This window comes from Gallinula chloropus, assembly GCF_964237585.1.
Source record: "Gallinula chloropus genome assembly, chromosome: 3".
Lineage (NCBI taxonomy): Eukaryota > Metazoa > Chordata > Aves > Gruiformes > Rallidae > Gallinula > Gallinula chloropus.
Window position 1 is genome coordinate 43,411,463 of NC_140087.1, and position 17,074 is coordinate 43,428,536.

The following is a 17,074-nucleotide window of genomic DNA, read 5'->3' on the forward strand; positions in this document are numbered from 1 at the left end:
TGCTTTCTAGCCTAGGAGAGGTTTGGGACAGTATGGCTTCCCTTTCTCAAGGAGATCCTTTTATTTTCTTTTTTGTTTAGCTTGGGTAGTCTGAAGTAGCCTGATGACTGCACCAGAAATGTCTCCCTCACTATTCATGTTGCCTAATAAGTTAGTCTCTTCAGCTTTTTCCAATTCCTCTCATTCGTCTCAGCACTGCATTGAAAAATTGCTCTTGATGCATTAACAGACATGTAACTATGAGTTTCCTTACCATTTGAAAGAACAATTCTTGTGCAAGTTTTTATTACCTGGACCTTTTAAAATAGTTTTTAGCACTGAATATTTTATCTCTACTAAGCTTTGCAATTACTTCTACTACAATAAGAGTCTTGGTCATGGATTAGGATTGCACTGCTGAAGAATCTGTGCAAGTGTACTGAGGCTTTTGAAGAATTCATCTCTCATGTTCTTTGTTTGACTTTCAGGATCCTTATCAGGGTACAATAGTACTAGCAACTGTGAAAGGAGATGTACATGATATCGGCAAGAACATTGTGGGAGTCGTTCTGGGCTGCAACAACTTCAGGTAAAGGGACCAACATTAGGTAGCTGGGCACGCAGCTGTATGAGGCTAGCTAATTAATCTGTGAGGCTAGTGGTGGCTGTGGTGATAATGGAGGTGGACATTTCTTGGACATAGTCCTCTGTTATGGTTGGGAACGCTGATCATAACAGATACTACTAATGGGGAGGCAAGAGGGCATATAGCCTCCTCCTTCAATACTTTCTTCCCTAATAAATTGACACCTGAGGTAAATGCAGTTTTAACATCAACTGAAACATAGATGAGAGCATCAATTTTTGTACTTGTTATATTAGTGAAGTATAATAAGTATAATGTCATACACATGTAAGAACAGTGTCTGAAGAAATCAGGTGAGACTATTGCAGTAGGCAAGGTGACATGTGGGTTTTGCGTTGTGTTGAGAAAAAGGTCAAGTCTCTTAAGATCCAAGTAAACCTTTTTGGTGTGTTTTTCAAGCTGTGAACTGTGAGGTTTTAAAAACTTGCTGGGGTATGTTTCGTTAAATAAGAGACGAGATACTCATCTTATTTTTGAGCTTCAAAAGATAGAACTTGAAGAAAAGTCAGCTCTTTCAGGGCCTGTGCACATGCAGCAGAGCTGGCAACAGTGCTGGAGTGCTGGAACAGTTACACTTCCCGGAGCCCTTTGTCGAACACTGCACAAAGCTGCATCTGCTTGGGAACGCTGACTTACCATTCACTACTTCAGTTTTGGTTTTGACTTGGGGCTGTAATTTGCCTTAAAAAGAGCCCAAATTATTTTAAAACATACAGAGTTGAAACCAGTAGCAGTGCTGTGTCTATGCAGTATTCTCCGTTTCATTATCTCTTGAAATTCTGTCAGTTGGTTTCAGGCTTTCTTGAGCTTTATTTAGACTTATTCTGGCACCGTATGAGGCTGAATGGAGCTCGTAGGCTGGGGTGACATACTTGAAAAAAATAAAACCATTTGCAATTGCTAGGGTGAATAGGAATAAAATACTGGCAAGGTAAGTATGCTGTCTCATGTCATAAAATGTATGCTTTAATAAGGCAAAAAATCCTTGATGTGAATCATCTGTAATGCCTGACATAGGGTATGATGTCCACCAAACCTTTTCATATTGTACAAATGACGTCAGAAATGCCAAGGTGTTGGTTAACCTTGGTAGGCATTTAAGCACCACACAGCCATTCACTCACTTCCATCCATCCAACCTCAGTGGGATAAGAAAAGAGGAATAAAATCAAGAGAAATTGTGGGTTGATATGAAAAATGTGTAACAAATGAAGTCAAAGAAGAGAGGAATTAAAAGCAAAACAAGTAATGCAGAGGCAATTATTTGCCATCTCCCACATGTAGACTGATCCCTAGCCAGTTCCTAGCAAAAGATGGCTAACGCCCTTCTTCTTCCTTTTCATTGCTGAGCACGGCATCAAATGCCATGGGACATTGCTGTGCTTAGTGTGGCTCATGTGCCTGCCTGGTCATGTTTACTTCCAAAGTCTTGTGCACCCCCTGATCTATTTCCTGGGGGGCTAAAGTGAGAAACAGAGGCGGCCTTGATGCTGGACAAACATTAGTGTGTTACAGGCATGGTTTTAGTCACAGATCTACAATGTGGCACCATTCCAGCTGCTATGGAGAAAACTAGCTTCATCTCAGCCAGACTTAGTACAACCACAAACACATTCTTTATTTTTGAAAGCCTCTAACAGTTGAATTTTGATATCTTCTGTATCATCTGGAATTCTGATGTATTGAAGATTTTGTGAGACCCAGAAGTATTTCCTGTATTAAAATTCCCAACAGAGGCCTTGGAAGAAACAATCTCAATTTTAACTTCAATTTTAGGTCAGCCATTTTCAGTAAGAGGAATGTATTTGCCCTTTAGCAGAAATTTGACCTGTTTTTAAAAGAATCTTGTCATCTTACTTCTTTTCACAGAGTTATTGATTTAGGAGTCATGACTCCATGTGATAAGATATTGAGAGCTGCTGTTGAGAACAAAGCAGGTATAGAGAGATTTCATTAGTACTCCTGAACTGTTTGATTTTTAAACCCAACTTGCATTTTTTATTGCTAAGCACTGCATTCTTATGCTGTCTGTGATTTGGTCGGACTTCAGATTCATCAGAACTTTTGTATTAAGAATAGTAATTATTTAGTATTTGGCACTTCTGTGGAACTTAGCCTGAGGCACTGAAACCTGTATTGAAAGAACTACTCCAAGGGAGAAGCTTTAGTATTTGTTTTACAGATGGATAAATGGAGACTTGGAAAGGTTAAATAACTTTGTGTTGGATCTTAAATCAGTAAAAGACCTTGGCGTTCAGCCTGCCAGATCAGTGAGTGTGAAATCAGGAATGAATTGTTCTAATAAATATGAACTTTCTGAAACAAGCTACAGTTGCTTTGAAACAGTCTCTTGCACCTTAGAGAAGATGAATTGTGTGGAACATAGGTGGTGAAGTTTGAAAGCGTTTGCAATTTCTAATAGCAGAGCTTATAATTATTTTGTCTTATTTCTCTCCTCAGTTATGAAATTCTGAGGTTTGCAGCTCACTGATCAGAAGTACTGTATATTTATGGCTGAAACTATAGTACGTGTTCAGCAGCTGTGATTTGGAATCACCCATTCTTGGAAAGCTTTCACTTTCTGATTAGGTCAAACCTCACTTCTAGAGTAGCAGCTCCCCTTCTTTTTATGCCACTATTTTCTGTCTGATGCATGAAGCTGTCTATATAAAAGTGATGCTTTCTGTAAGAATTTCAATGTCTTTTTAGAGTGCCTTTACTAAACCTTTTGTGTCTGTGTGTTTGTAAATTTGCAATAGATATAATTGGTCTGTCTGGTCTCATCACCCCTTCTTTGGATGAAATGATTTTTGTCGCCAAGGAAATGGAGAGATTGGCAATAAAGATTCCTCTGCTGATTGGAGGAGCAACTACTTCTAAGTAAGATATGTCAGTTGGGACGATGGGGAATGTGTATAAAAATAGTGTTAATGAGGGAAAAAGAAATTTATAGCCATTACTCTCTCCCTCGTTTTCTCTCAACACACAAACTGGTCTTTGTATACTTAAGACTATGTAATATCAAAAGTCCTGCAACATAGAGGTAAAATGTAATTGGGACACAAGTACTAATGGATGTATTAGACACTTCATTTTTATGAGCAGTGTGTATTTTGCAAGTATATATTGTATGTGAAAGTACTATGTTTCCTTCTGAGAGTTCACATATGTATGCATACAAATACAGTTCTGTTCGTCTACAGGGTTCTGTTCTTCTGCAGGGCTGAACAATCTGTTTCAAGTCACCAAAGCGTCCTGAGAACTCAAGAGTTTGAGACTAGAAGTGGTCATGTTGATGTTAGGGAGCTATTATGTTTAAGAAAGTTAGTGTAGTTGCCAGGGTCACTGTTGAGCACTGTGCTGACTGGGTTGAGCCCCCCAGTCCTATTCATGCTTATGGGGATCAAGTCTAGCTGCTTGTCTTGAAGTAGTCGCTGTTTTGCTTTTGATAGGCTGAGCTTGTGCTCTATCAGATCTATTCACATGAAATAATACAGCTGCTCTGATGTCCTGAAGACGAGTGTTGACAGCTTACTGACACCTAGTATTAACGTTAACATAAATATGTTTAGGCATGCATAATGGCCTTGGGTCAGGCTCTGCTAACTGGTTTATGTACAGATCCTTGAGGAGGTGACAGCTCAGAAGGCTGTAGAGGTCATTTCTAGAAGCTGCTGGCAGTGCTGCTCTCTTTATGAGAGTAGCATGTATTCTAGCAGAACCATTAGCTCTGTGTATTCTGGGCATTTTGGCCTTCGCAAATCATGCCGTGATTGGACACACAGTGAAGAGTGGGATCGTTACCTTGCTTTATTCTTCCTGTAGTTATAATACAAGGTTAAGGGTATCCTTTTTCTCTTTCTCCATAAGAGTCTTTGTTCCTATGGCTTTGGTACTGAGAAAAATATGTAGGGATTTTTTATTATTATTAGAAAGAAAGAAAAAGGAGGGGAGGAAAGGCTTTATTCTAAGAAGTCTTAGGAGGGCCCTTTCTTCAGAGCATTTTAGTGTTTGTACCCAGGGCATTGTGGCCTAGCAATTGATGTCAAATAACCAGCATCAAAATACTTTGTAAATTTAGAGATGAATGTAGCCACAGCAAAGCAGCACTAGTTTTATCGTTGAATATGGAAATTATATACATACATATATATACATACAATTTGGTATATGTAAGTAATAATGTTATTCATGTGAACTGCATATAAATATATACTTAGGCATATGCCCAGGCACATAAAATTTCTGAAAATAAGTAAATGTATTCTTTATGGAAGACTGGATTGGTAATATATATTTAATTTTACTTCCACAGTCTTAAGTTTAACCTCACATGTCCATTCTGGAAGGTTGTGTAGATGTCAGAGGTTGCTATTGAAGAACCATCTGCACTTTTTCTGTCATAAGCAGACATCGTTGTGTGGAATAAGGAGACCATAAGTACTTGGAAGGGTGGAAAGTGAGGTTAGTTTGAAAGAGAGAGAAGCTGGATTTTGCATACAGAATCTACATATTAGAGTTTCTTCATAACTTACAATGATGACAGTGTTTGCATTCTTACTGCATTGCTTTGGCAAATTCAGATGCTGACAAGTAATGGTGACAGTTGTGGTAATGTTTATTTGTAAAAAAAATAAGGAATAGTATGTATCAGTTCATATGGTGCTGCTGTAGGACCATGCCCTGTTTGTTTCCTTTGTTCCTATAAAAACAGAAGATGCAGTATCTTCTTCTAAAAGAGAGAGCTGCTGAGATCAAAAAGTTCACTGTCTAGAAGCAAGTTAAGATGATCCTGGGCATTTGGTTGTGCAGCTGCGTTGCACTGTCATCGTTAGCCTCAGTTAAGGAAGCTGCTTCACCCTGTGTTTCCCACAGCAGAGTTGCAGGCTCTAAATCCCATGTGATAGTGTATTTGGGTGGTGCAGCATTTGTAACAGCTTGAACTGGGCACCTCTGCAGAGGGCAAAGAACAAAGAAATTCCTCAGCGTTTATACACTTATGATTTAAGTCCCACTCTCCTCATGTGACAGTACATACCCATAGTGATGTTAGGGTCTGAGGCCTTCACCGTCTTCATTCAGTCCTTCCTTTGTTTCTGGGCAGGATGCTTCTTATCTCTAGGGTTGCAGCCCTGCTGGTGGTAGTAGCCTCCTTACCTTCTAATTTAAACTGGCTCTGGTGCCACCTTTTACTTAACTAGGAAAAGGGTTCAGCAACAGTTCAATGTATCTAGGTAAAGCTCATTGCATGTGGCTTATGCTTCTGGCAAATTTAGCCACTTCCACTAAGCTTGACAACTAGTGTTTCCCAGTGCTTCTGTGGCCAAGTGCGCTCAGTATTCAACAGAACCTGAAGAAAAAGGAGGTCTTAGCTTTGCTGTGGAAGACTGCTTCCTGGCTTCTGATTTAAATTAATTTTAAAAATGGTGTTTGACCTCAGAGTTTTAAAAAGCAAACTGAGCTTTAGCCTGCAAGGTCGTCATTCCTGCAACTACTCACAGTTTGCCAGGACTCTTGAGCAAATAGCTGGCTGCACTTCAAGTGATAGCTTCAGTTTAGGACTCCAAACCTGAATTTGATTGTCACAGTGCTGTAATCTAGAAGTGATTCTGTTTATATGCTGAAGTGTTTCCATGAGGACTGCAATATGAGTAAATGCTAAATACCTGGATGAATTGGAAGGCTTTTGTGTTAATGACTTAACTGACCAAGCAGGTACAAGTTTGCAATATTTATTGTCTGTTGGAAGAATTCCTTTTTCAGGTGAGTAGAGAGCTTGTGCCTCCACTTTTGAAGTAGAGCATCGTAGAAATGGAATAATCATTGCTGAAATATGTTAATTGCTAATCTGCAGACCCAGAAATGAGCATGTGGGAGGGAAAAATAGATGATGAGCAAAAAAGATTAAGAAAAAATTGTTAGTTGTTGGTAGGCTTAGTTTGGAACGTTCTCGCTGAAATTCTGAGGCTCAAACTAATGACTTGCTGATTTTCTGTCAGTTGGTAAGACAGGGAATGTGAGCTGGCATGTTATTCATGAAGCATTCTGATAGTCAAGTGTTTATGTACCTATTATTAAAATCTGTGTTTAATTATCCATGCATAGCAGATGGAAGAATTGCTTTCTTCTTTTGAAGTTCTGGTCTATGCATTAAGTCAGGATTTATTCCACTGGGGGTTTTGTCTGGTTGGTTTAGTGGGGGGTTTTTTATGGGATTTTTTTAATGTGTTTGTTCTCAGTTGTGAAAAGCTCACTCTTTTTCTTTTTCATTTAAGAACACACACAGCTGTAAAAATTGCCCCTCGATATAGTGCGCCTGTAATTCATGTCCTGGATGCATCGAAGAGTGTTGTGGTTGTAAGTTCTAAATTACAGCTTCTCATCCATGCAAAACTCTATGCCCTGTTTTTCTGTTGTGCCTCTCATCCTTTCCTCTAAGGCTTAATGATGTGGCAGAAGATGGAAGGGACACAAGAGACCAGTTTCTAAACTGCTGTTGCTGCACGTATTTTTTGCTGCCACGTGGTTACCTCACCTGGCTTGAATTGTTGCCACCAGATACCTTTATTGAAGTGCCCGTTTCTCCTCCAAGAGTGACATCATCCATTCTGAGTCCTTGACTGTAGTTTTGAGATGGTTTATAGTGAAGAGCGACAGTGTTAGATGAGATCTGCTCTTCTCTCTATTTTGGATGTGTTTCTGAAGTTAGTGATATGGCAACATGAGTACTCTGAGACTCTGGATGGAGCTTGTGGTGACCGATGCTCTCTCTGTCAGACAGATGGGCAGCCTTAATTGGCTGGACCTGCGGGGAAGAAGTTGGCCAAGCTGTGTGGTGTTTCTGCAGCTACTCAGATTCTAAAATCTTGGGGGATTCTTCTCTTGGGTCTTTCCAGAGCCAGGCTTGGCTCTACTACTATTACCTGTGCAGGAGGGCAGTACTCTCAGTAATAATTATGTTCTTAAATATGCTTGGAACTTGGTTTGTAAAGTAGTGGCAATGCTTAGTTTAGCATCATCAAGTGTAACATGAACGAGCTTGAAAGACAGATAGCTTAGTCTGAAGTTCATACTCTGTCTTTACTATAGTATGTTACAGTATGTCCTCAGTGCTTTCTCTTTTTTTCAGTGCTCCCAGCTCTTAGATGAAAGTGTAAAGGATGATTTCTTTGAAGAAATATTAGAGGAATATGAAGAAATTAGGCAAGAACACTATGAGTCTCTCAAGGTACAAATATAATCACTTTAGTTTCTTTGCTTGTTTGAAGTGGTTAGTACTAGCTCTCAGCTTCTCCTGCAGACCTTCAAGTGTTTTTGTGCTGATTTTAAACATTCAGTAGAGTTGATGGAAAAACTTCTAGGAATGCTTATGAAATCAAATTTTCTAGCCTGTAAGGGAAAACTTTTCATGAATCTGACACATGGTTGGCAAATTCTTGATTGTCCTTGATGGCCAATCGGTGGAATCTAGGACATCTCCATGCAGCCAATTTAACCAACCTACGGGAGACTGCTCTCCTGGAGGAGAGGCTGGGAACAGGGAGCTACACTGTTGTAATTAAGGTGGCACTGGTTGCTTTTGCTGATACTAAGCTGCGCTCAGTTAGTATTTTACAGCATCAGGCTTTCCTGATGTGTTCCTGTGGTTTGGGTGAGGGACCTGAGCAGTCTCAATGTGGGGAGCTGAGGCTGCTGGTTTAGTGAAGAGAAGGAAGCGGTGAAATGTGGAGATGGACTGTGCAAGTCAACAAGGGGAAACAAGTGACACGTGTCACCTCTGAGGCTGCCTGTGTAGATAAACACGGAAGCAAATGGAAAGTCATCCAGCTCTTACCCGGACTCTTGATAAAGAAGGATAAAGCTTAAGGCCTCCTGCTGAGGACATTTGGTTTGACCAGCTTTAAGACAGTCTTTGCACAGAGAATCTGTCTGCTAAGCTGAGATCAGTGAGTGCAGGGCTCTCCTTTAAGCAGAGCTCTGCAGGGAATTCCCAGGCCTTACTGAAGTTGCCATACATTTCCTGTGCCTTTCAGAGGAGCCAGTAATTTTCCCAGAGACATACTGCTGTCATGGGTGGGGGTGTCACTGCAGTCCTAAGCTTCTTGCAGGCAGTAGGAGAGTATCTTATTGTTACCTGTGTCTTGTGTTTTGAAGTAATAAAGGAACATCTGCTGTAGCTCAGAGGAGCTAGAAATCTTGCAGGCCAGTTTCATTACAATTATACAGGAAAAAATAACAGTCTGGTTGTGATATAATCTTACTTCACGCTTGGGAACTGAGGGTTGGTGGAACTGAAATTGTCTGTTGTCACATTTGACCCAAAGACTACTTTGGGTAAAACTCTACCACCAAGTCCACAGTTAAAATTTATTTGTCTGAAAGATGGCTGGCTTTGTGAAATTACCCTTTGTGTCCATCCAGGAAAGAAGATACTTGTCTCTACAGCAAGCTAGAAGAAAAGGTTTCCATAATGACTGGTTATCAGGCCACAAACCTGGTCGGTTTAAATGTTGTTTGTTTGTCACTGTGCCTAGTTTATGTATTTATTATAAATATATTTTTAATTAGGTTATGCTTCATTAAAGTTCAGGATATAGCAGCATAACAACTTGAGTGAGCAGGTGTCTGTCTGAGCAGAGAGATTTTTTGGCATAAATTTGAGTGACCTGTTTCTGCTTTATATTTTTTGCAGTGTATTTAGAAAAGTAATAGTCAATTAAAAAAAAAAAAGGAAAATATCCTAAAACAGTGAGTTGCCTGTAACACCAATGATAAATCTAATGCCTGCTTTACAAAACAATGCCAAATTGGCTCATTGTTCTGCAAAGCTTCCTGTGCCGTATTTAGGGGACACACATTGTGACGTGGCATTGATATCAAATTCCTCATTACCCTTTTTCCTGATGCCCTTCCCCCAATCAGTTTCTGTACCAGTTTAAGGTTTGAGGATTTTTTTAAATAAGAGACTAGAAAAACCAAAAGGCATTCCACAAGAAGTTGCATCCTGCAACAGCATTAACAATTGACTGCTGTCATTTCATTTACTCAACAAGATGTTAATTTTCAACAGCTTATCTTAATAAAGGTTGTCTTGTTCTAAAGTACTGAACAGCAGGGGTGAAAGAAGTGCAAAGCTTGGGGCTACAGCACAGCATAGATCCGTCTTGCTTTTTCACTTGTGCACAAGTGTGTGGTGGTTGCAGAAGTTCTTTGAATTACACATGAATTTGCAGAACTGTTCTGCAGGACTGTAGCATGTAGTATGTCTGTCTGTAGGAAGTGGGATTTGTAGGTATGAAAGATACATGCCCATAAAATATGTTAGGTATTGGGAAGTTGTGTAGGTTTGGGTTTTTTCCCTTCTGTTTTAGTCAGTAAAATAAACTCAGCAGTCCAACAGCTTCTAAGTTTTGATTTATACGAAAGAACAAAAGGCCTTAAATTTTCAATTCCAGCTTTATATGTCTTCTGTGCTTTTTTTTATTAACAACATATGTCGTATTCTCCAACTTGGGAACGATACGACAGTGGGAATTGTAAGACATTTAACTGTTGGAGAGGTCACTTACAGTAGTGAAGGCTGGTGAGCACGTGGAAGAGCATTAGTAAATTATTTTCATCACATCCGATTGCACTTCTGGTTCCTACAGTTAAACCGAAATTCATCGGCACAAAAGTCTTTGAAGATTATGACCTGAGGAGGCTGGTGGAATACATTGACTGGAAGCCTTTCTTTGATGTCTGGCAGCTTCGGGGAAAGTATCCCAACCGGGGTTTCCCTAAAGTCTTTAATGATAAAGCTGTCGGTGAGTATCGGCGTTGCGTTTACTTCATGTAAATAATCAGAACAGACCTGCCGTGCTGCAGTAAAGTTCTGAATGCTTGAAATGCACAAGAGGAGCAAAGAAAGGTGGAAAACTCAGGCTCACTCAAATCATGTGACTAAAGCAACGCTTAGTGAACCGGGCATTGGCATGTGTGGGTGAAAAATAAATGGGGAGCAATAACTGATCGTCCTGTTTAGAACTGACCTGCCAAAAGCACCGGGAGGGATGCTACTGACAGAACAGAGTGCTTGGTATGTCTGTGTCCCTGTTGTGGGCAAGGAGGGCAAAAGGGCTCTGTCTCCTTTTGAAACTGTTCATGGGCCTTGAAATACATGATAAAAATGCAAGGGGGATGCTGAAGTCAGTATAATCAGTATTTGGGGTCTGCTGCACTGGGGTGATGTCAGTGCACACGCATGTCCCCTGCCTTGACTAGAATGGTGCTGGCTGAAACTTCCCCCATCCCCCAAGATTCATGTTAGTACAGACATAATCCTGCTGCTGGTGCTCTGCTTGCTGTAGCTGAAAGATTGCTGTAGCCATCAGAGAATCAGAAGCAGTTCTTAACCCCATTTCACCAGTGGTGAAAACATGCCTTTTCTAAAGGGTTTGCTTGTTGGGTTTTTTGCTTGTTTGGTTTTTAATAGGTGAAGAAGCAAAGAGAGTTTATAAGGATGCTCAAAATCTACTGAAAGTGTTGATTAACCAAAAGAAGTTACGAGCCAGAGGTGTGGTTGGTTTCTGGCCAGCTCAGAGTGTTCAAGATGATATCCATTTGTATGCTGCAGAAGAGGCAGTGGGATCTTCGGAACCAATAGCAAAATTTTACGGCTTGAGACAACAGGTACAATGACAGAACATCTGTTAAATAAAGTGGTTGGGTTTCTTTTTTTTCTGAATTACAAGAAGGTAACAGAAGTGCCCTGGTAAAATCTGTGCTGAAAATGGTGACTGTGATCCATCTGCAGCTGTTGCCTTGCCATTTCTTTCAGTAACAAGAAGATCTTGTTAGTGATGACCCAGGTATTTGTAGTATTTTGCATTGTAGTAGCTGTACAAAATGCTGTGTAGATTTGTCATCATCAGGTATGGCGTGTGTTTTCTGTCTTCCTTTTAATATTGAAGAGACCAAGCTGTAGATACTCATCACGTGGATCCTGTGTGCTAAATTAGAACCTAATGAACCTTAATTCTGTAATATCCTTGGATTCTGCCTTGGATGAAAAATTCTGCTTGAATGTGTTAAAGGTTAAAACCACTTAAAACGCCCAGAAAATAAAACTCAGTGGAGATAAGTGGTTTTGCTAGTCTTAATTTTCATGTAAAATTCCCCATACGAAGAGGCAGTTTAGAATCAGTTGGCTGCTAATTGTGATGGAGAGAATCGTTATTTTAGGCATTCGTGCTTGAAACATACTTCCCTAGAATTGCGTTTATTTTGATAGATTGCTTTCAAGATATTCTGCCTCCCCTTCTTCCCTGCTTTCTGACAGCTTCTATTCAGAACCCTCAAACATGGCAGAAACACATTGAAAAAATACCCAAATTTCTGGAGTAAGGTGTTCTACAGGGCCAGCCCTGTGCCTGCACAACCAAGGCACTGACGCTGTTGCAGAACTGCGCTAAGAAATCAATTACAGTTCCCTGCATTATCCATTCCCTGGATTGTCTGTATCCCTGTGACATGTGATCCATTGCATGGTGATGTATCTAGTGTATTTTGACAATCCCTGGCAGATGTTTATACAAACTGTTCTCCCAGGACTCCAGTCAGGGCTGTTCCAGGGTCTTACCACCTCCTTAAACATTTCGATGTCCCATAGAACTCGGGTTTGCTACAGTTTCTTTTCCTGGTGTTTTTGCAGGGTTCTCCCAAGGAGAGTATCTGACCTGTTGCTGTTTTAATAGTTCTGACTATTGGAATGCTGTCAGTCTTTTTATTTCGTGCATTCCAAGTTTATTCAGGTTTTTCTCAGAGGTTAAGGCCGTGAAACTCCAGGTGCTACTGTGAGTAGTGTTTCTCTGGACCCTGCATATTTTTGCTGCATCCCTTTCAAGCTGGTGAGCATAAGAATTCAGCAGAGGCTTCACCAGGGCAATGGTGATGAGACTGTGTTCTGTTTCTTTTATAAGATTTTCCTTTCAGTACACAGAGTTTTCTTCCCTTGACATTGGCACTGTTAAGGATGTGATGTAAATCTAAAAGCTGGAGATGCAGTTAGGATTTTCCTTAACTGTGTAATCATTACAAAAGAACATGAAAATTAACATAGATATCACCTGCGTGGAAAGAGGCGATTTCTTCAGGTTACAGGCAGCACTGTAAAGCTTGTGGGTTGTAGAAACTAGGGAAACAGTTGACCATTTGTCCTTGTTTTTCAGGGAGGATGTGTTGTGTTTAACCACACCGCAGCTGGGCATGGGTAGAAAGTGTTTTTAAAATATAGTCATAGAGTAAGAAAACTTGGAGTGGAATCTTCAGCCAAGCAACAGCCATAAAATAACTTATACCTCTCCTAAAGGTGCACAGATTGACAAGAGCTGTGCTGCTTTGTAAATGTCTGTTGTGTTCCCACAATGAATATGCTGATACAGTCCACAGCTGTGAAGCTTCTTGCTCGGTGCCATGGCCAGCTTTCAGTCACCTCTTTCTATTCCCTTTTTCCTGTTTTTGGAAAAGGATCTACTAAGTGGGTTGTTTCTAATTTGCATAAACCCCCTCAAACCTTGCATGGGATTCAACTTTTCAGTAGGATGGGTGTATTTTGTTTGTATTTGGACATAGCTGGTGTACACCTACATCCCACAGTACTGTTTTGTCTGGATTACTGAGACCAGGGTTTGTAGCCAAAGAAACTAGGGGTGTTTACAAATTCTCCCAGACCCTCTGAAACCGGAGTTGCTGAAGAACTCTGCAGTTTGCATAGTTGGGATGCAAACCATTGACCATCAGGTTTGCCAACAAAAGTGGAATCTGAGTGCTAGAGGTGAGAAGTTCTTCCTTTTACCTGGTGGTTGGCACAAGAGCATTCCCTCCTCTAATAATTCACGTGCAGAATAAGCTGTAACATGTAGCTGGATGTACACAGAAACAAAGCATCTCTCTCTGTGTGTCCAGCACAGCATCACTTTCCTTTGATCTTTTGCTTTTAAGTGATCCAAACGCCCACAGGTAGGAGAGATATTTTTCTAATTTGAGTACAAGGAAGCCAGGGCACCTCAAAGAGTAGTCAGGTCTTTGCTGGAAATGCCCAAAGTCCTAATCACAGAATCACAGAATTGTAGGGGTTGGAAGGGACCTCAAGAGATCATTTGGTCTGACCAATACCAGTGTTCAGATTAATAGTACACTAATACTTGATGTATTTTTTGAAGTGTTCTGATTTATTGCACCTGCTTTGTCACTTTAGGCTGAAAAGGACTCTGCCTGCACGGATCCATATTACTGCCTCTCTGACTTCGTAGCACCATTGGACTCTGGCGTTCGTGACTACTTAGGCCTGTTTGCTGTGGCCTGCTTTGGTGTAGATGAGTTATGCAGTGAGTTTAGGAAACAGGATGATGAATACAGTGTCATAATGGTAAAGGCTCTTGGCGATCGTCTGGCAGAGGTATGAGGTTTTGTGTTGTGTGTTAGTGTGCAGATTTCCTGACCCTGTCCTAGATTTGTGTGACAGGTTGCCACTTCAAGTTTTAGTGTAACCTTAGACTGTTGCCTGTAACATGTGCTCTGGTTAAGTCAGAAAGCAAACTGGCTCTACTAAGGTTGTCTTGGGAGGAAAGTCCTCTTCCGAGACAGAGGGCAGGCACTTTGGTGTCTGTGTCTTCCAGCTGCAAAAGCATCTCTGAGCTCTGGAGGAGGGTTTTGATGACTCATAGAATTTCGTAGCTTTAAAAACTACAAATGTTTAAAAAGGACTATTTTATAATGTTGTTTTATCTACATGAAAATGTGTTGGATTCATGTGTGACCCGCCCATTCTATTCTTGAATTTAATGGTGACCATGCAGATTTGTGCAGGGTACAAGTCTTCTGACTTAATGTGTCTTAGGACAGAGATGTTCTTGAAGCTCTAAGTGTGCAGCAGTTTAGCAAATGCCGTTCCTTCCCTCCTACCCCTCTATCCTGCCTGCCTGCCCTCAGGCTTACCCCTAAGTAAGGATGTAAAAAAGGTACAGCAGCCTCAGTGCAGTGCCAAGGGGGTTAGCTCTAGTCACATCTTTAAAGGTGTAAGAGTTCCAGAAATTGTTACTGGATGCCATCTAAAGATACTGCAGTGGAAACTTCTGAAGGCAGCTGTTGCTGGCAAAGTAGCATGAGCCATAAGAGCCCTTCAGAAAAGCTGTTGCTCACTTTCAGCTGTAGGAAAGGTCCTCTGCTAAAAGTAGCAGTGGCACTTACAGGTGACACTTACATGCATGCAAGAACGACATGGCCTTCTGTAGCTAGACCGGGGTGCGATACTTAGATAGTCAAGACCTCTAATGACTTCAGTGCTATAATGAATCATAGTTCATTAGCCTATGATTGTTACTAAAGGCTGATGAACTTCATCTATTCTGGTTACTTGTGCACGTCTTTACCTCATTGTTTATGTAGGAGTGTAAAGCAGGACAGCTGAAAAAACACTGTCTGCCTATAAGAGAAAAAGCTAAAATACTTGAAGGGGCAGAATAAGTCTTGTATGTGATTTCTAATGCTGCAAATATCTCAGTTACCGTAAGAGCCCCCTTAAAAATTAACATGGGATTCGAGAGAAAGTCTTCATCATTGTTTGTCTCCATCACATAAATTGTGTAGACTGATGCAATAGCTAAAAACCCAATAAAATTCTTTGCTTCTGTTCCAAGGCATTTGCAGAGGAGCTCCATGAAAGGGTTCGAAGGGAGTTCTGGGCTTACTGTAGTACTGAGCAGCTGGACCTCTCTGACCTGCGCAGAATTAAGTATGAGGGAATCCGCCCTGCCCCAGGGTATCCCAGCCAGCCTGACCACACAGAGAAACTCACTATGTGGAAGCTTGCAAACATCGAGGAAACAACAGGTACCTCTGCCTGCTTTACTATGTTTCTTAAACTGTTTTCATGCAAGTGAAAGATTGAAGTCCCAACAAAACAGCAAATTGGGTGGTGCAGAACTACACAAATCCGCCCCCAAAACCCAGGCCTGAACTGAAGCAGTCCTGGAAGTTGCTGTCTTCCCCTTTTCGTTGCCTTTTCTGTTTTGCCTCATTCAAGGAAAAATTTGCAAAATACTGCCAGTGCTTTTGGGGAAGGCGTTGTGTCCCTAATTGGGAGATCACATGAGAACAGGGTCCTGCTGCACAGAGAAATTCTAGTGTCCTTATGCTTGCAAGAAGGCACTGAAGATAGACATAGTGAAAAAGCAACAATTCCAAGAATACCTTCCTGTGTTTCAGAACCTCTGGTTGGCCAAATACTTACATTTTTTCCTTCAACCTGTACAGTTACAGTAATAAAAGAATGAAAGTCTGCAATACATTTAAAGCTATGCCTATTTTTTAATAAATAAGCAGAAAATGGTTTTAGTATATCTGAAAGCTCTTTGAGCTTTGAGTTCACCTGCAGCTGCCTTACAAAAAAGGCTCTGAATTTAGGATTATCAATTCAGAGAGTAAGAGAATTTTCATTGTTTTTTCCAGGGATTGGTTTAACTGAATCACTAGCGATGATACCTGCTTCTGCAGTTTCTGGCCTCTACTTTTCCTGTCCCAAATCAAAGTATTTTGCTGTTGGCAAGATATGTAAAGATCAGGTAACTTGCACTGTCCATTATGGTAATGTTACAGCATTCAAAACCACCTTATGACCACCAAAAAATGCTGTAAGCAGTAAAAGCTGGGGTTTCCCAATCTTGACATGGTGTTTTGTGGTCCCTTTGCAGGTTGAAGATTATGCACGGCGAAAAAACTTGTCAGTGGCGGAGGTGGAGAAATGGCTGGGACCCATTTTGGGATACGATAGTGAATAACTGTGACACTTGTGGGCGAGCGTTTTTCTTCTGATGGTCTTTTTTTTGCCAGAAGGAACAAGAAAATCCAATGGGAGGATCCATCCCACTGAAAACAGCTTTCTTCCACCCATCCCAATAGCTTGTCTGATTTGGTTTTAAATTTGGATCAAGAAACTTAACACTCAGATCTGCCCTGTGCACTTGGCTTGGGACCACAAATGCATTGCACATCTCTTAGTCCTAGCACAATGCTTTTATTTATCTCTTGCACAACAACTCTAGCTGAGCAGCTAGAATTAGGGTTAGATGTGGAAGCTGCAGAAGCTCTCCTGTCCTCAGGAAGGCTTTGAAATCGGGGCAGGAATTTCTGTCCCACTGTCTGTGGATGTACGCAGAGCAGAAGTTGACTCCTGTTATTTTAATGTGTTTTGGCAAGTCCAGGAAGGAAAATATGGTGGGTTGGGGTTGAGATTTTTTTCTTCTCCTGAAAAGTCAACGAAGGTTTCACGCTGAGCGATCGAGAACAACTGAAGTACAACAGATCTCCCTCTTTAAAGTCAGCCTGTTCCGTATTTAGGTCTTGGTTTTGGGAACACATGTTGTTCTCTCTGAATGGTAACAGGGTTTTTTTAATCACTTTGTGATTAAG

General features: G+C 40.8%; 1 protein-coding gene across 1 annotated transcript in view; it reads left to right on the forward strand.

The window, feature by feature from the left end:
* Positions 1-16,760, forward strand: part of MTR (5-methyltetrahydrofolate-homocysteine methyltransferase) — a gene marked incomplete at its 5' end in the record, with an annotated part of 49,730 nt that extends 32,970 nt beyond the window's left edge. Inside the window, 12 exons of the mRNA XM_084262257.1 lie at positions 468-568; positions 2,495-2,562; positions 3,385-3,505; positions 6,901-6,982; positions 7,755-7,853; positions 9,047-9,122; positions 10,276-10,431; positions 11,100-11,296; positions 13,863-14,063; positions 15,304-15,496; positions 16,115-16,227; positions 16,357-16,760. Coding sequence (XP_084118383.1) covers positions 468-568; positions 2,495-2,562; positions 3,385-3,505; positions 6,901-6,982; positions 7,755-7,853; positions 9,047-9,122; positions 10,276-10,431; positions 11,100-11,296; positions 13,863-14,063; positions 15,304-15,496; positions 16,115-16,227; positions 16,357-16,443 — 1,494 coding nt within the window. The 3' untranslated portion in view covers positions 16,444-16,760. The remainder of the gene's footprint in view (positions 1-467; positions 569-2,494; positions 2,563-3,384; positions 3,506-6,900; positions 6,983-7,754; positions 7,854-9,046; positions 9,123-10,275; positions 10,432-11,099; positions 11,297-13,862; positions 14,064-15,303; positions 15,497-16,114; positions 16,228-16,356) is intronic.
* Between the last annotated feature and the right edge of the window lie 314 nt (positions 16,761-17,074).